This window comes from Sabethes cyaneus, chromosome 3, assembly GCF_943734655.1.
Source record: "Sabethes cyaneus chromosome 3, idSabCyanKW18_F2, whole genome shotgun sequence".
In the NCBI taxonomy this organism is placed as follows: domain Eukaryota; kingdom Metazoa; phylum Arthropoda; class Insecta; order Diptera; family Culicidae; genus Sabethes; species Sabethes cyaneus.
In genome coordinates, this window is record NC_071355.1 from 68,377,585 (window position 1) to 68,393,691 (window position 16,107).

The 16,107-nt window shown below is 39.4% G+C and overlaps 4 protein-coding genes across 6 annotated transcripts; 3 read left to right on the forward strand and 1 right to left on the reverse strand.

Moving 5' to 3' along the window:
• Nucleotides 1–284: 284 nt before the first annotated feature.
• Nucleotides 285–1,886, reverse strand: LOC128742036 (protein C1orf43 homolog). 2 transcript variants are annotated; one of them, XM_053838217.1, is made up of 6 exons: nucleotides 1,562–1,886; nucleotides 1,329–1,500; nucleotides 1,139–1,268; nucleotides 1,000–1,086; nucleotides 640–929; nucleotides 285–397 (listed from the first exon to the last, which is right to left on the reverse strand). In XM_053838217.1, exons 1-6 carry the CDS (start codon nucleotides 1,715–1,717, stop codon nucleotides 372–374), a joined length of 861 nt encoding a protein of 286 aa, XP_053694192.1. In that variant the 5' UTR covers nucleotides 1,718–1,886; the 3' UTR covers nucleotides 285–371. The 2 variants fall into 2 exon arrangements, with proteins under 2 accessions (XP_053694192.1, XP_053694190.1); XM_053838215.1 differs by having other exon boundaries at nucleotides 287–416.
• Nucleotides 1,887–3,469: 1,583 nt separating this feature from the next.
• On the forward strand, nucleotides 3,470–4,979 carry LOC128739677 (kinesin light chain-like). Its single transcript, XM_053835174.1, has 2 exons — nucleotides 3,470–3,658; nucleotides 3,807–4,979. The coding sequence occupies exons 1-2, from the start codon at nucleotides 3,470–3,472 to the stop codon at nucleotides 4,977–4,979; spliced, it is 1,362 nt and encodes a 453-aa protein (XP_053691149.1).
• A 3,238-nt stretch (nucleotides 4,980–8,217) lies between these two features.
• LOC128741838 (kinesin light chain-like) lies at nucleotides 8,218–10,231 on the forward strand. Of its 2 annotated transcripts, XM_053837925.1 has the most exons (3): nucleotides 8,218–8,545; nucleotides 8,612–9,985; nucleotides 10,041–10,231. In XM_053837925.1, exons 1-2 carry the CDS (start codon nucleotides 8,351–8,353, stop codon nucleotides 9,956–9,958), a joined length of 1,542 nt encoding a protein of 513 aa, XP_053693900.1. In that variant the 5' UTR covers nucleotides 8,218–8,350; the 3' UTR covers nucleotides 9,959–9,985; nucleotides 10,041–10,231. The 2 variants fall into 2 exon arrangements, with proteins under 2 accessions (XP_053693900.1, XP_053693898.1); XM_053837923.1 differs by having other exon boundaries at nucleotides 8,612–10,231.
• Nucleotides 10,232–11,675: 1,444 nt separating this feature from the next.
• LOC128739678 (zinc finger protein 490-like) lies at nucleotides 11,676–12,989 on the forward strand. The gene is made up of 2 exons (XM_053835175.1): nucleotides 11,676–11,886; nucleotides 11,949–12,989. The coding sequence occupies exons 1-2, from the start codon at nucleotides 11,767–11,769 to the stop codon at nucleotides 12,987–12,989; spliced, it is 1,161 nt and encodes a 386-aa protein (XP_053691150.1). The 5' UTR covers nucleotides 11,676–11,766.
• Nucleotides 12,990–16,107: the final 3,118 nt, after the last annotated feature.

The following is a 16,107-nucleotide window of genomic DNA, read 5'->3' on the forward strand; positions in this document are numbered from 1 at the left end:
TGTAGTAGGATCGGTGCACTGGCCCAATAATTCTGACCTGATTTTTGAATAGATCCTAACTGCAGCTGAGAGATTCTTTTCGTGTGTCCTCTGTCACGCTAGATTTGCACATGTTCACTCTTAACGAGTCTCTTGTTTAAACAGATTGATTGGACGTACTTTGAGAGCTAGTTTTGCTCGATTGAAATCTCTTTTTGATACACGTTTCACGCAAAACTATCTTCATAAGTTGTGATATAGTCGTTGTTACGGATAAATAAAGAAAGCAACTCCATTATAATCTACGTCACCAACAGCTTTATTTCACTAGAAACTAGATCAATCGTATGTACCCTCTACGCAGTAGATCCGTTGCCTTTCGATCGATCTCTCTAAACCATATCAATCTTTGAAAGACCTGTGTATGGCAAAGGTTTCTTTAGAAAATGATAGCATAGAAAGAGAGGAAGCCAAAAAGCATATAGAGAGAAAGATTAGAGATAGTAGTAACATAGCTGACTTTGTAAAGCTGTTTCAAGCTGAATGGTGTGAGCTTCAAAGCATTTGCCACTCAGAAGTGTGCAAACATGGACATTCGAACAAGGGAAAAAGTTAGCCAATAGAAGTAAACAATAACTGCGTGGTTGTTGATGGTCTAACCTGTTTCTCCATGATACTGCGAAATGCTCAGTATTTCATTCTCGCCCAACTCTTCCTGAAGCTGTAGCTGCTGCTCTTGCTGATGCTGAAGTTGAACTCCGAGGGACAAGTTGAGGCGAGCATTTTGATTACCGGTGTTGCCCCCGGTAATACCACCCCCTGTTGCAGTCATTGGTGGTGGCCTCAGACGGGAGGGGTCCAGAAGGGACTGCATTTTGCTCTGTTTCTTCACAGGAGTTCGACTGGGAGATGACTTTCGACTGTTACTAAATGTTTTTAACAGTTTTGCTCTGAAAATAAATTGAATTTTACTTGAAGTTTTTTAGTTCAAGAGTTTTAGTTCATGAAATGTCGACGTACGCATCACAGATCTTTTTCAGCAATCTTTGGTACGCTTGATATTCTTCCTCTCCGAATTCGTTAGGATCGTGACGCGCATGTTCATACCTGTAACAGAAAACGACTGTGGAATGTAGGCGATCTTTATATAATTACCTACATGTCGCAAAACTGATGAATTAATCGTTGCCCAGCTCCATTAAGAGGTGCAGCTAAAGTTGTTAACAGAAACGCTCTCAAGCTATCTCTTGGGTGCCGTGTAGAGCCATCTTGTTTGGCTATTTCTTTTTCTAAAATTTAAAGCGAACTTCACTACATTGATCAAATCATTGATTTTTCAACATGCAAACCAAGTTCCTTAACGTCGTCCATTGCCTTCATTCGATAGTAATAAGGCGGAATATTAGAGTCCGGCTGCAAAATATACTTATCACCATCCTTTATATCATCCCATAAGAGCTTTGGTTCGAAATAAATTTTCTGAATGCAATCAATGCGTCTTTCGATCTCTTTTTTAATTGACTGAAAAAAAAATCTAGCTGCTGATTAATGGGCTAAAAACAGAAAGCGGAATACTACGTACTTTTTTAGCATCGTGTCCAACTGCCACATGCGGACCACGGCGTTGTCGAAGCGTGAAGCGTACGATTTGTCGTTTTGCAATAATAAAACAAATCGTTACGCCCAGCACTCCACCACCGATGATTATTACAATCATCACTCCGGAAAGTTCTTCCATTTCGGCAGCTTTATGGGGTGTTGCTCTTCAATTTATTTACGAATCTTTAGATTTCATGTCTACATATAAACTTGACAAAGTTCATTCACTATTGGAAAACATAATCTTGGACAAAAATCAATATCCTGCCACACAAAGAGACCAAAATGACAACGAAAATAGAATCAAAATATTTAGATTTCCAATCCTCTCTTGCGCCTTCCATATACACTAACACTTTGACAGTGTTTGACATTTCCCTTTCCCTAATTCTCACGAATAAACTTTTAAACAGACGTATCGCTTGAGTATTTTATGGTGAAACCAGGGGTGTGTCACACCCCATTTTTACGCAAAATATTTCTTATTTACTCGCTCAGACCACAGAGAACAGATTAATAGGCTCGAAGGAAGTAATCGATTTTTTGTGTGTAAAATCTGTCGGTAGCGCCCTCCAAAAATAGTTTGCCAAACGCATCAAAAATATCCATGTACCTTTATCAATATTTCTTTGTGCTAGAGTTACATAGCAGCGATGGCAGCGACATCAAGATTTAGTTTGCCACTTACTGCTCGAGGGGTGCTCTATTGAAGGATTACTCGTAGATTACATAGAAGCCTTTTACACACTTTTTGTCAATTACCTGGTAGTCTGTTCTCTGTGCTCAGACTATCCATTATTTGTAACCATATTTCTAAGCAAAATTTCCCTAAACAAACAAACGATTCAACCACAGACAAACAGGCAATGGAAACTCGTTTTCCATTCTTCGTACCGATTAAACCGCCATTTCAAATTTGGGCTTAGTTGGGAATGTCACCGTTTTGGTCAAAGGGGCGCTTTTTGACGAAAGAAGGGGAATTCCCCATAAAAAATACTTGCTACTTCGAGGGTTACCCATGTTGCTATTTGATATTTGAGAATGTCGAACCTAGATGGTGCTAGTTTCAGACTAAATGTGAGGTACGATAATTTTTGTTGATTTTTCTTCCAAGAGTCATGTCTGTTTGTCTGTGATTCAACTTTACCTATTTTTTACGTAGCGCTAGGTACTTTTCTGGTACTGTAGGTAGTTGGAGCCTAAAATTGTGGAATTTAAAGCAAATTGGCATGCGGTTTAAATGCTGAAAGTTGGAAATATTGCTAGAGTTAGTTTGAAGATAGTGCGAAGGATAGTTGTTTGTAGGAGCAGGAAAGCGTTTGCAGAAAGAAAGATAGTTTCGAGTAGGTCGAATGAAGAGATTTTCATGCGTTGAAGTGATTAAAAGTACACTCAATTACCGCGGTTTTTAATGACGATTTTTGAATTCGGTTTTTTACATTATTTTTCGAATTACGCGGTTTTTTCACAGCATTTTTTTTAATTATCGTGGTTTTTTACGTGCCACGTATCCCCTGTGTAAAAAAAGACTATAACATTGTACAAAACTAAACCCGGGAAAACATTTATTAAGGTGGTTTAATTTGGACGGCACAAGACAGGAAAAAAAGTTTGCCTAAGGCTAAAGGTAGATAAAAAACAACAATGTAAGTAGAAATCAAGAAAAACGTAAAGATTGTGCAGTAATACATAAGTTACAGATAGGTCCAAAATTGGTTGGCTACCCCATAAGTGAGATTAACTTTTCAACGAAAATGTAATTCTTCGAACTATATTGTAAATGTTCTCCCCTTTTGAAAACGATGAATTAATACCGATATCTTGCAGTGTTTTTGGAAAGTCGAATTACGTCTTTGCAAGTTCAAGATAGTGATTCATTAACTACACGACCATGGCGCAAACGACCCAAGAGGAAATCGTTTCAAACACGAAAACGATATTGCAAGGCCTCGAAGGTCTACGTGTGGAACACCTCACGCTCATATCAAATCTCACTGATGGCAACAAAAAAGATCCAGACAAATCCGAAATGGTTTTGCGCAATATGGAGAATATTGAGCTCGGGCTTGAAGAAGCACAAGTAAGGTTTTTTTTAATTTTTGTAATTTGTTAGTATATTTGTCACGGTAACCTTTCAGTGTATATAACCTTTTATCATGTCAAGGAAAACAATATATGTATTATTTTATTAATTGAACATGTCAATCACAATGTCTTTTTTCTTCCAGGTTATAGTCGTATTGGCATCCTACTTGCAAAACATTGAAGCAGAAAAAGAAAAACTTCATACTCAAGTCAGACGATTGTGTCAGGAGAATGCTTGGTTGCGCGGTGAACTCGAAAACACTCAGCAAAAACTGCAAGTATCGGAACAAACCGTGGCACAATTGGAAGTGGAGAAAAATCATTTTGAATTTATGGCATCTATAAAGAAATATGATGAACAAGATGACGAAGAAAGTTTCGAAAAACCTCGTACGGACCCTGTACTGGAACTATTTCCAGAGGATGACGCAGACGAACGGCATAATATGTCTCCAACTCCTCCAAACCAATTTACTGCCCATGTGCATGCTGGCCATGAAATTCCTGCCCGGTTACGAACCTTGCATGATTTAATTATACAGTATGCTTCGCAAAGACAATATGAAATAGCGATTCCGCTCTGTAAACAGGCTTTAAAAGATCTAGAAAAAAATAATGGACATTGTCATCCGGATGTCGCTACAATGCTGAACATTTTGGCGTTAGTATACAGTGCCCAGAATAAATATAAAGAAGCAGCAAACCTGTATAATGATGCGTTAGCGATACGAGAAAAAACATTGGGCGAGAATCATCCAGCCGTGGCAGCAACTCTTAATAACCTTGCCGTGCTGTATGGCAAATGTGGTAAATACAAAGATGCTGAGCCACTGTGCAAGAGAGCTCTTGAAATCCGAGAAAATGTATTAGGAAAAAATCATCCGGACGTTGCAAAACAACTTAACAATTTGGCATTGCTTTGCCAAAATCAAAAAAAATATGCAGAGGTAGAATTGTACTACAAGCGGGCTTTGGAAATATACGAAACGATAATTGGTTCAGATGATCCGAATGTTGGCAAAATTAAGAATAATTTGGCAAGCTGTTACTCTAAACAGGGAAAATACAAGGAAGCTGAAATTTTGTACAAACAAGTATTGACGCGGGCACACGAGAGAAAATTTCGTGCCTATAACGGCGAAAATAAACCAACTTGCCAAATGGTGGAAGAGTGGGAAGAAAATAAATCGAAAAGCCGTGAGAATACACCCTACAGTGAATACGGTGGTTGGCATAAGGCTACCAAGGTAGATTCTTCAACCGTTACTGCAACGTTGAAGAATTTGGGAGCCTTATATAGAAGACTACCCCGATAACCAATAAGCATTACCAATACTACTTAAATGCAAGTCAATACGCATTTAAATAAATATTCGGATAGAATTTTGGAGGCCAATTTACAACCCCTTTGCAGTCTAAAAGCTGGTATACAACAAGATGCAGTAAAAATGCCAGATATGCCAATAAGCGATTGATTTGTTGCTTATTTTAATGCTTATCGGTTATTACCTGCGAAGACTGTTTGTTTATAACTAAATATAACACATTTGCACTCGTATGATCAATTATCAGTATTAAGTATTCTTTAAATTCCGAATTAATACCATGTACCCCCACTGGAATGACCCTTTTTAATCCGAATATTTTTAATCTGAACCCCGGTTAAATGAATGCGTTTACACAGCGGCACACCTTAAATTCAAAAATAAATATGGTCGATATAAAAATGCAAATTCATCCACGCCTTCATCATATAAACTTTACCCAGATAACACAAAATCGTAATAGAAAGTTCACATTAAATCGTTTTCATGTCAATTTCAAATTGGAATTGTATAATGATTAGAGTATGTCAATCGAAGTGAACAATAAGTTGTTTTGCAGTCGTGCGTGTCTTCATATATAATTCATGACTGTGAATTATAAAGCAGTATAGACGACTGCAATATTTGATTATATCTTAATCATATATTCAGGAGTATTTAGTTGCGTGTTATAAAAACTACGCAAAATAGAATTACAAATAGTTGTCAAAATTTTCGCACGTATATCGCCTCCACTTTGGTACATATAGGGTAACCAACGTATTTTGGACCCCCTCAGCAGCTGTACATAATTTGGACACTTACAGCAAAATCAAATGCAAGTGTCCAAATTATGTACAGCTGCTGATGGGGTCCAAAATAGGTTGGTTACCCTATGTTCTGATATGGCGTAAAATATAACTTTTTCGTTCAGATATGATTTCGTATATCTCAGTTGCAATCGAGATATCCAGCTTTTTACGCACTATCCAGCTTTTTACGCGCTATCCAGCTTTTTACGCGCTATAATGATGGCCGCTATAAATTGTGTTCGTAATATGAGAACAATCTTTTTGACAACTCTGCATACATCAAATCTGGCACTTTTCTCTTGCAACACTACCGTGCTCTTTCTTTCGTTTACGTCAAAGAAGGAGAGCAAAAATGTGCGAAATGTAAACAAAACTATTGCTCTCATTCTTTTGCGTAAACGAAAGAAAGAGCAACACTGCCGTACATGAGAAAAGTGCCCAGTTTTGATGGATGCAGAGTTGTCAAAAAGATTGTTCGAATATTACGAACGCAATTTATAGCGTCCGCCATTATAGCGCGTAAAAAGCTGGATAATGGCGGACGCTATAAATTGTGTTCGTAATATGCGAACAATCTTTTTGACAACTCTGCATACATCAAAACTGGCTACTCTTCTCCTGTACGGCAGTGTTGCTCTTTCTTTCGTTTACGCAAAAGGCGGAGAGCAATAGTTTTGTTTACATTTCGTACATTTTTGCTCTCCTTCTTTGGCGTAAACGAAAGAAAGAGTACGGTAGTGTTGCAAGAGATGAGTGACAGATTTGATGTATGTAGAGTTGTCAAAAAGATTGTTCGCATATTACGAATACATTTTATAGCGTCCGCCTTTATAGCGCGTAAAAAGCTGGATAATGACGGCCGCTATAAATTGTGTTCGTAATATGCGAACAATCTTTTGGACAACTCTGCATACATCAAATCTGGCACTTTTCTGTTGCAAGCTAGGACAGGACGTGCCAACTGGCTTCTAACTTTTCTTCTTATTATTACCGCCATCCCGATTGAATATTCTTTGTTACACTCTGCACCACTGTTGCCGACACATATTATCTTAAGAAAACATCGTTTGCCGAACTACAGCTCCCGGATACGCCACAGTTTATGCGACCAAAATCATGTTTTGAATTTCATTTTGAAAATTAAAATTCGTGTACAAACAAAACTAATGTAGAACCAAGCATAGAACCACAGAGAACAGATTAACAGGCTCGAAGGAGGTAATCGATTTTTTGTGTGTAAAATCTGTCGCTAGCGCCCTCCAGAAATAGTTTGCCAAACGCATAAAAAAATCACCATGTACCTTTATCAATATTTCGTTGTGCTGGAGTTACATAGCAGCGATGGCAGCGACATCAAGATTTAGTTTGCCACTTACTGCTCGAGGGGTGCTCTATTTAAGGATTACTCGTAGATTGCATAAAAACCTTTTACACACTTTTTGTCAATTACCTGGTAGTCTGTTCTCTGTGATAGAACTACAGAATTCAAAAGAAATCAAAATTCGGAAATAATAACTTATTGTCGTATTCCCACTAATGAGTTTCAGCAACACTGAAAGCGATACCGCGTTATATTTTCCAGTCAATGGTTGCTCGTCGCTTTCAGCCAATCAGAAATTGAGTCAATTTTGGGTCAACGCGCGGTTGACACTTGGCACGTCCTGTCCTAGGTTGCAACACTACTGTGCTCTTTCTTTCGTTTACGCCAAAGAAGGAGAACAAAAATGTGCGAAATGTAAACAAAACTATTGCTCTCCTTCTTTTGCGTAAACGAAAGAAAGAGCAACACTGCCGTACATGAGAAGAGTGCCCAGTTTTGATGGATGCAGAGTTGTCAAAAAGATTGTTCGAATATTACGAACGCAATTTTTAGCGTCCGCCATTATAGCGCGTAAAAAGCTGGATACAAACCAAATGGTTTACTGGGTACCTTTTTTCACCCACGGAAGTGGCCATTTGAGTGAAAAACACTCATCAAACATACCCGCTTAGGCGCGTCCGGCAGAAATCGAACAAAAATCTGGCAGCGAAGAACTTTTTCTGCCAGACATTCTGCCGGATTTCTGGCCGCCGTCACCCGTGATAGCAGAAATGACACATGCGATACGGGCAGAAATTTCGCCTCGAGTTTTCTGCCGGATTTTTGCCAGAGGTTTCGAATAAAAACCGGTTTTGTACCAATTCAGCTTTCCCTCCTTTTGTGGAGGGTAGCAGCACGAAGCGTGTGCAATAAACAGGTTAACAATTTCGATTTCTGCCAGGCATCCGAAATTTTCGTAAGCGGGTAAACGCTATCTCTTACTGATTTTTTTATAGCAAAGTATCAATTTTTTCCGTGTAGGTAGCAAATATTTCATTCTCTACCTCTTCGTTCAAATTGAAATGGTCGTGTAAGCAAACGCCTGCTGCCTGCTCATTTCAGGATAGAAGAAAATTTTAGTGACGAGTTTCTCCTGCAAAACTTTTTCTGGAATTTATAAACATTTGTGAATATTAATACCGATATTTTGCAGTGTTTTTGGAAAGTCGAATTACATCTTCGCGAGTTTAAGATAGTGATTCATTAACTACATGACCATGACGCAAATTACCCAAGAGCAAATCGTTTCAGACACGAAAACGGTACTGCAAGGTCTCGAAGCTCTACGTGTGGAACACCTCACCCTCATATCAAATCTCACTGATGGCAACAAAAAAGATCCAGACAAGTCCGAAATGGTTTTGCGCAATATGGAGAATATTGAGCTTGGACTTGGAGAAGCACAAGTAAGGTTTTTCTTAAATGGAAATAATTTATTTAAATTGTCAATTTCAACGTCTTTTGTCTATCAGGTAATAGTCGTATTGGCATCTCATTTGCAAAACATTGAAGCAGAAAAACAAAAACTTCGTACTCAAGTCAGACGATTGTGTCAGGAGAATGCTTGGTTGCGCGATGAACTTGCAAACACTCAGCAAAAACTGCAAGCATCGGAACAAACCGTGGCACAATTGGAAGAGGAGAAAAAGCATCTTGAATTTATGGCATCTGTAAAGAAATATGACGAAAACCAAGATGGCGAAGAAAGTTTTGAAAAACCTCGTACCGACCCGGTAGTGGAACTATTTCCGGAGGATGACGCAGAGGAACGGCATAATATGTCCCCAACTCCTCCAAACCAATTTGCTAACCACGCGAATGCTGGCTATGAAATTCCTGCTCGCTTACGAACATTGCATAATTTAGTTATACAGTATGCTTCTCAAGGACGATACGAAGTAGCGGTTCCGCTCTGCAAACAGGCTTTAGAAGATCTGGAAAAAACCAGTGGACACGATCATCCGGATGTCGCTACAATGCTGAACATTTTGGCGTTAGTATACAGAGACCAGAATAAATATAAAGAAGCAGCAAACCTGTTAAATGATGCATTAGCGATACGAGAGAAAACATTGGGCGAGAATCATCCAGCCGTGGCAGCGACTCTTAATAACCTTGCTGTGCTGTATGGCAAGCGTGGTAAATACAAAGACGCTGAGCCACTGTGCAAGAGAGCTCTGGAAATCCGAGAAAATGTATTAGGAAAAAATCATCCGGACGTTGCAAAACAACTTAACAATTTGGCATTGCTTTGCCAAAATCAAACAAAATATGAAGAGGTAGAATTGTACTACCAGCGAGCCTTGGAAATATACGAAATGAAACTTGGTCCAGATGATCCGAATGTTGCCAAAACTAAGAATAATTTGGCAAGCTGCTACTTGAAGCAGGGAAAATACAAGGAAGCTGAAATCTTGTACAAGCAAGTATTGACGCGGGCACACGAGAGAGAATTTGGTGCTATCAATGGCGAAAACAAACCAATTTGGCAAGTGGCAGAAGAGAGGGAAGAAAATAAATCAAAAAACCGTGAGAATACACCCTACGGTGAATACGGTGGTTGGCATAAGGCTGCCAAGGTAGATTCTCCAACCGTTACCACAACGTTGAAGAATTTGGGAGCCTTGTACAGAAGACAAGGCAAATACGAAGCTGCTGATACATTGGAGGACTGCGCCTTGCGAAGCAAGAAGGAAGCACTGGACTTAGTAAAACAAACGAAAGTGGCGAAAATACTGGGAGTGGCTGATGAGAATAGACGTTCCAAAATGAGGGACAATGACAATTGTGATGAAGAAGCCCGGCGAAATCTAAAGTGAAATATTTATTTTTTGTTTGTTTTGCACGTAAGAACTATTTAATAATTAAAGCTATAATACTAAATACCCAACTATTTGATAGACAAGCAACAGCAACAAGCAACTTTTCTTGACACCGGCATAAAATAAAACACTTCACAAAATGGTTCCAGCAGTATAAATTTCATTAGTTTTAAATTTACCATTGCTACAACAATAACAAATGTATCGCTAAATATGCCGTTCAAATATATGCGACTCGCAGCAGGATAACAGCTTATTCAATTCATTTTGTTTTCTATTACTGGACTTTCTGTGATTTCATTATACTCAGCTGCTAATTTTTTTAAACCAAATATATTTACTATTCAAAAATGTTTGTGTTCATGTGTTATAACAGTAAGCAGAATCGAAGCAGTACGCACGGTCTATACCACTTTCGTTATTATTGAGAAATAATCTGCAACATCATTATCTATCTTTACAATGCAATTTTGATGTGGACATCTTTCTGGAAGGTAGCTGGTATAGGGCGTCATTCCAAAAAAAAACTATCTCGAGAAGTTGTCAGGTGTTGAACACTGATAACTAAGCGGTTTCCTGATCGATTTTTAATATTTTTGCACCAATCGATCGAAAAATCTACGCCTCGATCCAAATGAAAAAAAAATCTTGAGGTTGCAATATTGAAAAATGGAAAACAATGAACCATTGTCCAACTGACTGAAAAAGTCATCAAAGGTTTAACGTGTTTTTAGAAAAACGTGACAGAATGTTTCCGTTCCCTCAACAGGTCAAGTATTCTTTACTACGATTAAACTTAGACCAACTGGATGTCTCTGCTAAAGAAGTGCGCCAGAAAAAGTCATCAAAACTCCCTCGTCCCAACTGGTCGAAAACTTTTTTTAGGTAAGGCCAATTTAATATCTGTGTTGGAGAAGGGCAACGTGTTCCTCCCAGTTGGCCTCGAGGTATGATGTGGCCTAATAAGCCCGTCTTCGTATGTTCGATTCTCGACTGGGATGTTAGAATCAATAGGATTGTAGCAACTGTCCCTGCAATTGTCCTGTACTCTAACAGCTGGTTGCGTAGTCTGTCGTGTAAAAAACAGAAGGTCAAGAAACCAAACGTAGCATTTAGGCTTTGCTTTGTTGGAAAAGGATGCGTGAATGTAGCATTCTGTTTGACCCGTAAGGTAACAGGACAGTAGTAGTTTTGTTCTTGATTTTGATTAATTGTTTCCAAATGCACATTCGTGCCAGGACAACTATGATGTTGTTTCGTGGTTTGATTTAAAGATCTTTATACATTAAGCACGAACTATACTATGACAACCTATTACAGTAAAACGTAGTCCTACGTCAAAACCATCAAAACGAATGTCATTCCGCTCTTACCCCATTCCGCTCATTCTTCAGATTCTTCATTCATAATCAGGGATACCAGATGGGAAGATTTGTATACAAATTTCAGACCTTGAAAATTTACGTACAGCTTCTTATCCAATTAGCACTAACTTCCTGAAAATATGTTTTAAATTATTGTTCGTTAAGCGGCTATTTTTCCTTATAATTTACTATTCGTATTTCAATCAGTTTTTGTGGTTTTTGTCCTCAGCCTCTGTCCTCACCATGAGTTTAGAGTTGTCGTGAATTGCTTTCGAAAAATCTGGCATCTCTGTTTACGTTCATTCTACGGTCCGTAATCTTTACGTGAAAGCTCCGTAAAATAACTGTTTTGATTTTGCTCATACTGTATTATACATGGAACTGGTTTTTGTGTAAAATTCGGAAAATTGTAAAATTAATGCAAACATAACGCCATATGAAATGTGTTGCCGAGTGTGTTTGGACGAGGGCAAAACTTTCTTGTCATTACAAACAGAGGTGGAATTTGATGGCAAAAAAGTCACCTGTATGGAAATGTATTGCAGCGTTACTGGAATTGAGGTACCTAGCCCTTTAAATACAAACAAAACAGGCATACTTTACATTAATTTTAATTGTTTTAGGACATCAACGAAAATAACATTTCAATGAAAGTTTGTCTCTCCTGTTTCACTGAACTAAACAAATGTTTCAAATTTCAAAAGAAAGCAATACAATCCTTTTACAACTTGCTTTCCGCGCTGGAAAGCCGTGATGCAAACACGCAGGATGCTTCCTCAGAAATTAACAAAGTAGCATATAAAATTGAGTCTCTTAGTGATACGAATTTGGATTTAGTTTCGTTAGAGGAAAACGCTTCAAAAGCGGTGGTATCAAAAACGGAAATCGAACTTGTCGACAATGAGACACAATTAGAAACGTTGAATGAATGTACCAACGTTTACGACGAAGAATATCTCGAAGCAGAATTTATCCACGACAAAATAGCTACAAAAGATGCTGACACCAATACAGAAAACAGTGAGTATGAAAATAACATCAGCCCAAAAAGTGAAAATACGCCCGTTGAAGCAAATTCTAAGCAACACAAATGTACGATATGCTGTATGTTCCTGCCATCTCAGGCGGATTTGGACACCCACTTTGTGGTGGAGCACAGCGAAAGTATCGGCGGACAGCTTGTGTGCTCGGTGTGCAATAAGCGGTTTGGTTCTAAGAAAACTCTTCGTCAGCATTGCCGAATTCATCAAGATCGAAACTTGCGACGGTTTCGATGCCAGTACTGTTCGAAGGCATTCAACTATAGCCATCATCTGAAAATTCACGAAACTATCCACACCATGGAAAAACCGTTCTCCTGCAGTTCCTGTGACAAACGGTTTGCCTGCAAAGATCGGCTTAGAAATCACGAGGTACAGCACACGGATCTTTTTAAATACCATTGTTCAGTAACGGCCTGTTTGAGCTCATTTCGAAGCAAAAAATCGCTTAAGATGCACACCATTCTAAAACATGATGCTGTAGTAGGAAAGTTTGATCCGATCCTATGTAGTAAGTGCAATAAGAAATTGTACTCTCAATCCGCAGCTAGTGTACACTTCAAGGGGCCGTGCGGGAACAATCCGTTGGAAAAAGCGAACGTTGCTGCCTTAGATGAAGTGTGAATCAATGAAACGAAAATAAAAAAATCAATAAATTACAATTCTATCAAAATCTTAAATAGAGTAAATTATTTCTTGTGATATACATCACCTCACCCTGTAGTCTGAACTAACTAAAAGATTGGCTGCGCTACAAAGAGGCTTCATCGAGGAATGTTGCCTTTCGCAAACTAAGAAAAGGAAGAGTATTTAGACTCGTCAATCGGCGAGCAGCGCAGCTCGGCTAAAATGAAATGACTATTACTCAGTTTTTTCTGCGGTGCTTCTCGTTAAAATCTATGGTGCTGTGTGAATTCATTGTGTTACCTGCACACTCGTGAGTGCATAACCTCGTAGCATCTTTCTGCACAACCCCTTCACGAAGCCAAAAACTCGTGAGCTGTCAACAGTCTCATGAGCCATCGGTATCAACTGCTCGGGTTGCACTGACGAGACGCGCGAGTGCGACGACACACTCGCATGAAAAAAATAATCATAAGAGTCGGACAGAAATGATCATCCAAGTCTATTCGTTAGAACGAGATCGCGTATGTGAGCAAGTAAGGCCACACGAGTGCGCGTTTCGCAACACTGCATGTGGGTGCTCGCGGTAGTCTATAGACAGTTGCTATAAACCACAGAGTCGCACACTGCGACACCCAACACTCGATCAAACCAGACAGCGAGTGCGCATTCGTGGTGGCACAAATTTTCAGTTTTTCTCATGCACGGGCTTTTTTATGATTTTTTGATAGGGTTTTCACCTAAAACCCAACTTTCCTGGTTTTGGACAGCAGGAAAAACTTTAAGGTATACAGCCCTAAAGGTAACGTAGGGCTATTTCAGATCACTAGATCAAAGACTAATGCTGTTTACATTACTGGCATATGTAAGTTCATAAGTTTCTGTGAGTGTCATTGTTTAAACATTCGGCAATTAGACAACCCGCGAGTTGCCGAAAACTATGCGCAAGTACTAGATGAAGGAAAGGACACTCTTCAGACAGAACTATAAAAAAATGGCCAAGAACCGCCAGCAACGGTACTTCACTGGATAATTTCTAGTGAATTCCTGGATTTGGGAGGAAGAGAAACTACCGGAAAAGTGGATGGAAGGTGTGATCAGTCTCATATACAAAACGGCGATCGGCTAGATTGCTGTAGTTACCGCGGCATTTTACTGGTCAACGCCTACAAGGTGCTCTCTCAGATTTTGTTACGTCGTTTATTTTCAATAGTAAGAGAATTCGTAGGGCAGTACCAGGTGTGTTTAATAGGGGCCCGTACTACTACGGATCAAATTTTTACTCTCCGACATATCCTCCAGTTGATCATGTTATAAAAATTAGACATTAAAAAAAAGTTGGCTCCTTAACCCCTCTAAGGTCTACATCATTTTTAGCACCGAAAAATTCACTAAAATGGCCATAACTTTTTTATCTTTTAATATTTTTTCACCAAATTTGGGAATTTTGCCGAAAATATTTTCTATTTTCATAATATCTATAGATAATGGCCATATGCCATATGGTCCCGGAGTTATTCCGGAGTTCCTTGGGGGACCGAGATATGGCTATTTTAGATAAAGTTGCCAAATATCTAAAATTTGTTTGAAATCTGTTGATTTTTGAAAACATATCATCGACTGTGGACATATCAGTTACTTTGCCGCAGTTATGAGCCATGGTGCGCGCCATCCGGATCCGGGGGGATACCATAAATCCGGAACCGGTTCCCGTAACGGGACATTTCAGCATCAGTAAAGCATGTCGTGTCGCATATCAAAAAACATCAGCATTCGATAAAATAGCGATTGGTGATCATCTTATGTCTCTCAGAGGCCGTATGACCGGTTTCGGGTCCGGGGAGGGTTTCTTTTCTGATTCAAGCACGGAACGGATTTCGGAGGAACTTTTCCGGGACCTGGAATCGGCCATATGGCCTCTGAAAGATATGAGATGATCACCAATCGCTATTTTATCGAATGCTGATGTTTTTTGATATGCGACACGACATAGTTTACTGTTGCTGAAATGTCCCTTTATGGGAACCGGTTCCGGATTTATGGTGTCCCCCCGGATCCGGATGGCGCGCACCATGGCTCATAACTGCGGCAAAGTAACTGATATGTCCACAGTCGATGATATGTTTTCAAAAATCAACAGATTTCAAACAAATTTAAGATATTTGGCAACTTTAACTCCGGGACCATATGGCATATGGTCATTATCTATAGGTATTACGAAAATAGAAAATATTTTCGGCAAAATTCCCAAATTTGGAGAAAAAATATTGAAAAATAAAATAGTTATGGCCTTTTTAGTGAATTTTGCGGCGCTAAAAACAATGTAGACCTTAGAGGGGTTAAAGCTATCGCATACGAGTCTGAACAAATAAATGACATGATAAAAAAAATATCCTCCAGAAGTGTCGGGACTACAACGTACCCATCATATTCGCATCATATTCTCGTGGATTTCCGGGCAGCATTCGATACAGTTGAACGCGAACAGTTCTGGCAGATAATGCACGAGTACGGGTTTCCAGACAAACTGATGCGACTGATCAAGGCTACCCTGGAGTAATTGATGTGCTACGTGCGTGTTTTTCGAGACACTCTCTAGTCCTTTCGAATCGCGCAGAAACTTGCGGCAAGGGGATGGGCTGTCCTGTATGTTCAATATCGCTATTGAAGGTGTTATCCGCCGAGCGGGCATCGAAACGTGAGGGACGATCTTCAGCAAGTGGCTACTCTTGCTACTCTTAGCCTCCGTAGACAACCTTGACATCATTACTTGGGACAACAGGAGCAAACTTCGTTAGAATAAAAACGGAGGCTTGGAGAGCTGAACAACAAATCAATGCGTCAGCTTCCAAATATTTGGAAGAAAGTGGCTCCAGAGAAAACAACTTTCGCCTTTCATTCACGGACAGTAAGCACCGGGAAGAGAGATGAGCCGACCAAGTTGAAGCCGACTTGCGCATGTCGAGACGAAACGAATTGGCGACGAGTTGCTCAGGACTGAGAACAGTGGAGAGAAATTCTTGCTGCTAGAAATTAGAAGCAAGACATTTGTTTTTGGAATGTTCGGAATTATGTTTCCAGAGGAACAGTTAGTAAAAACTCAGCGCTTTTTTCGGAT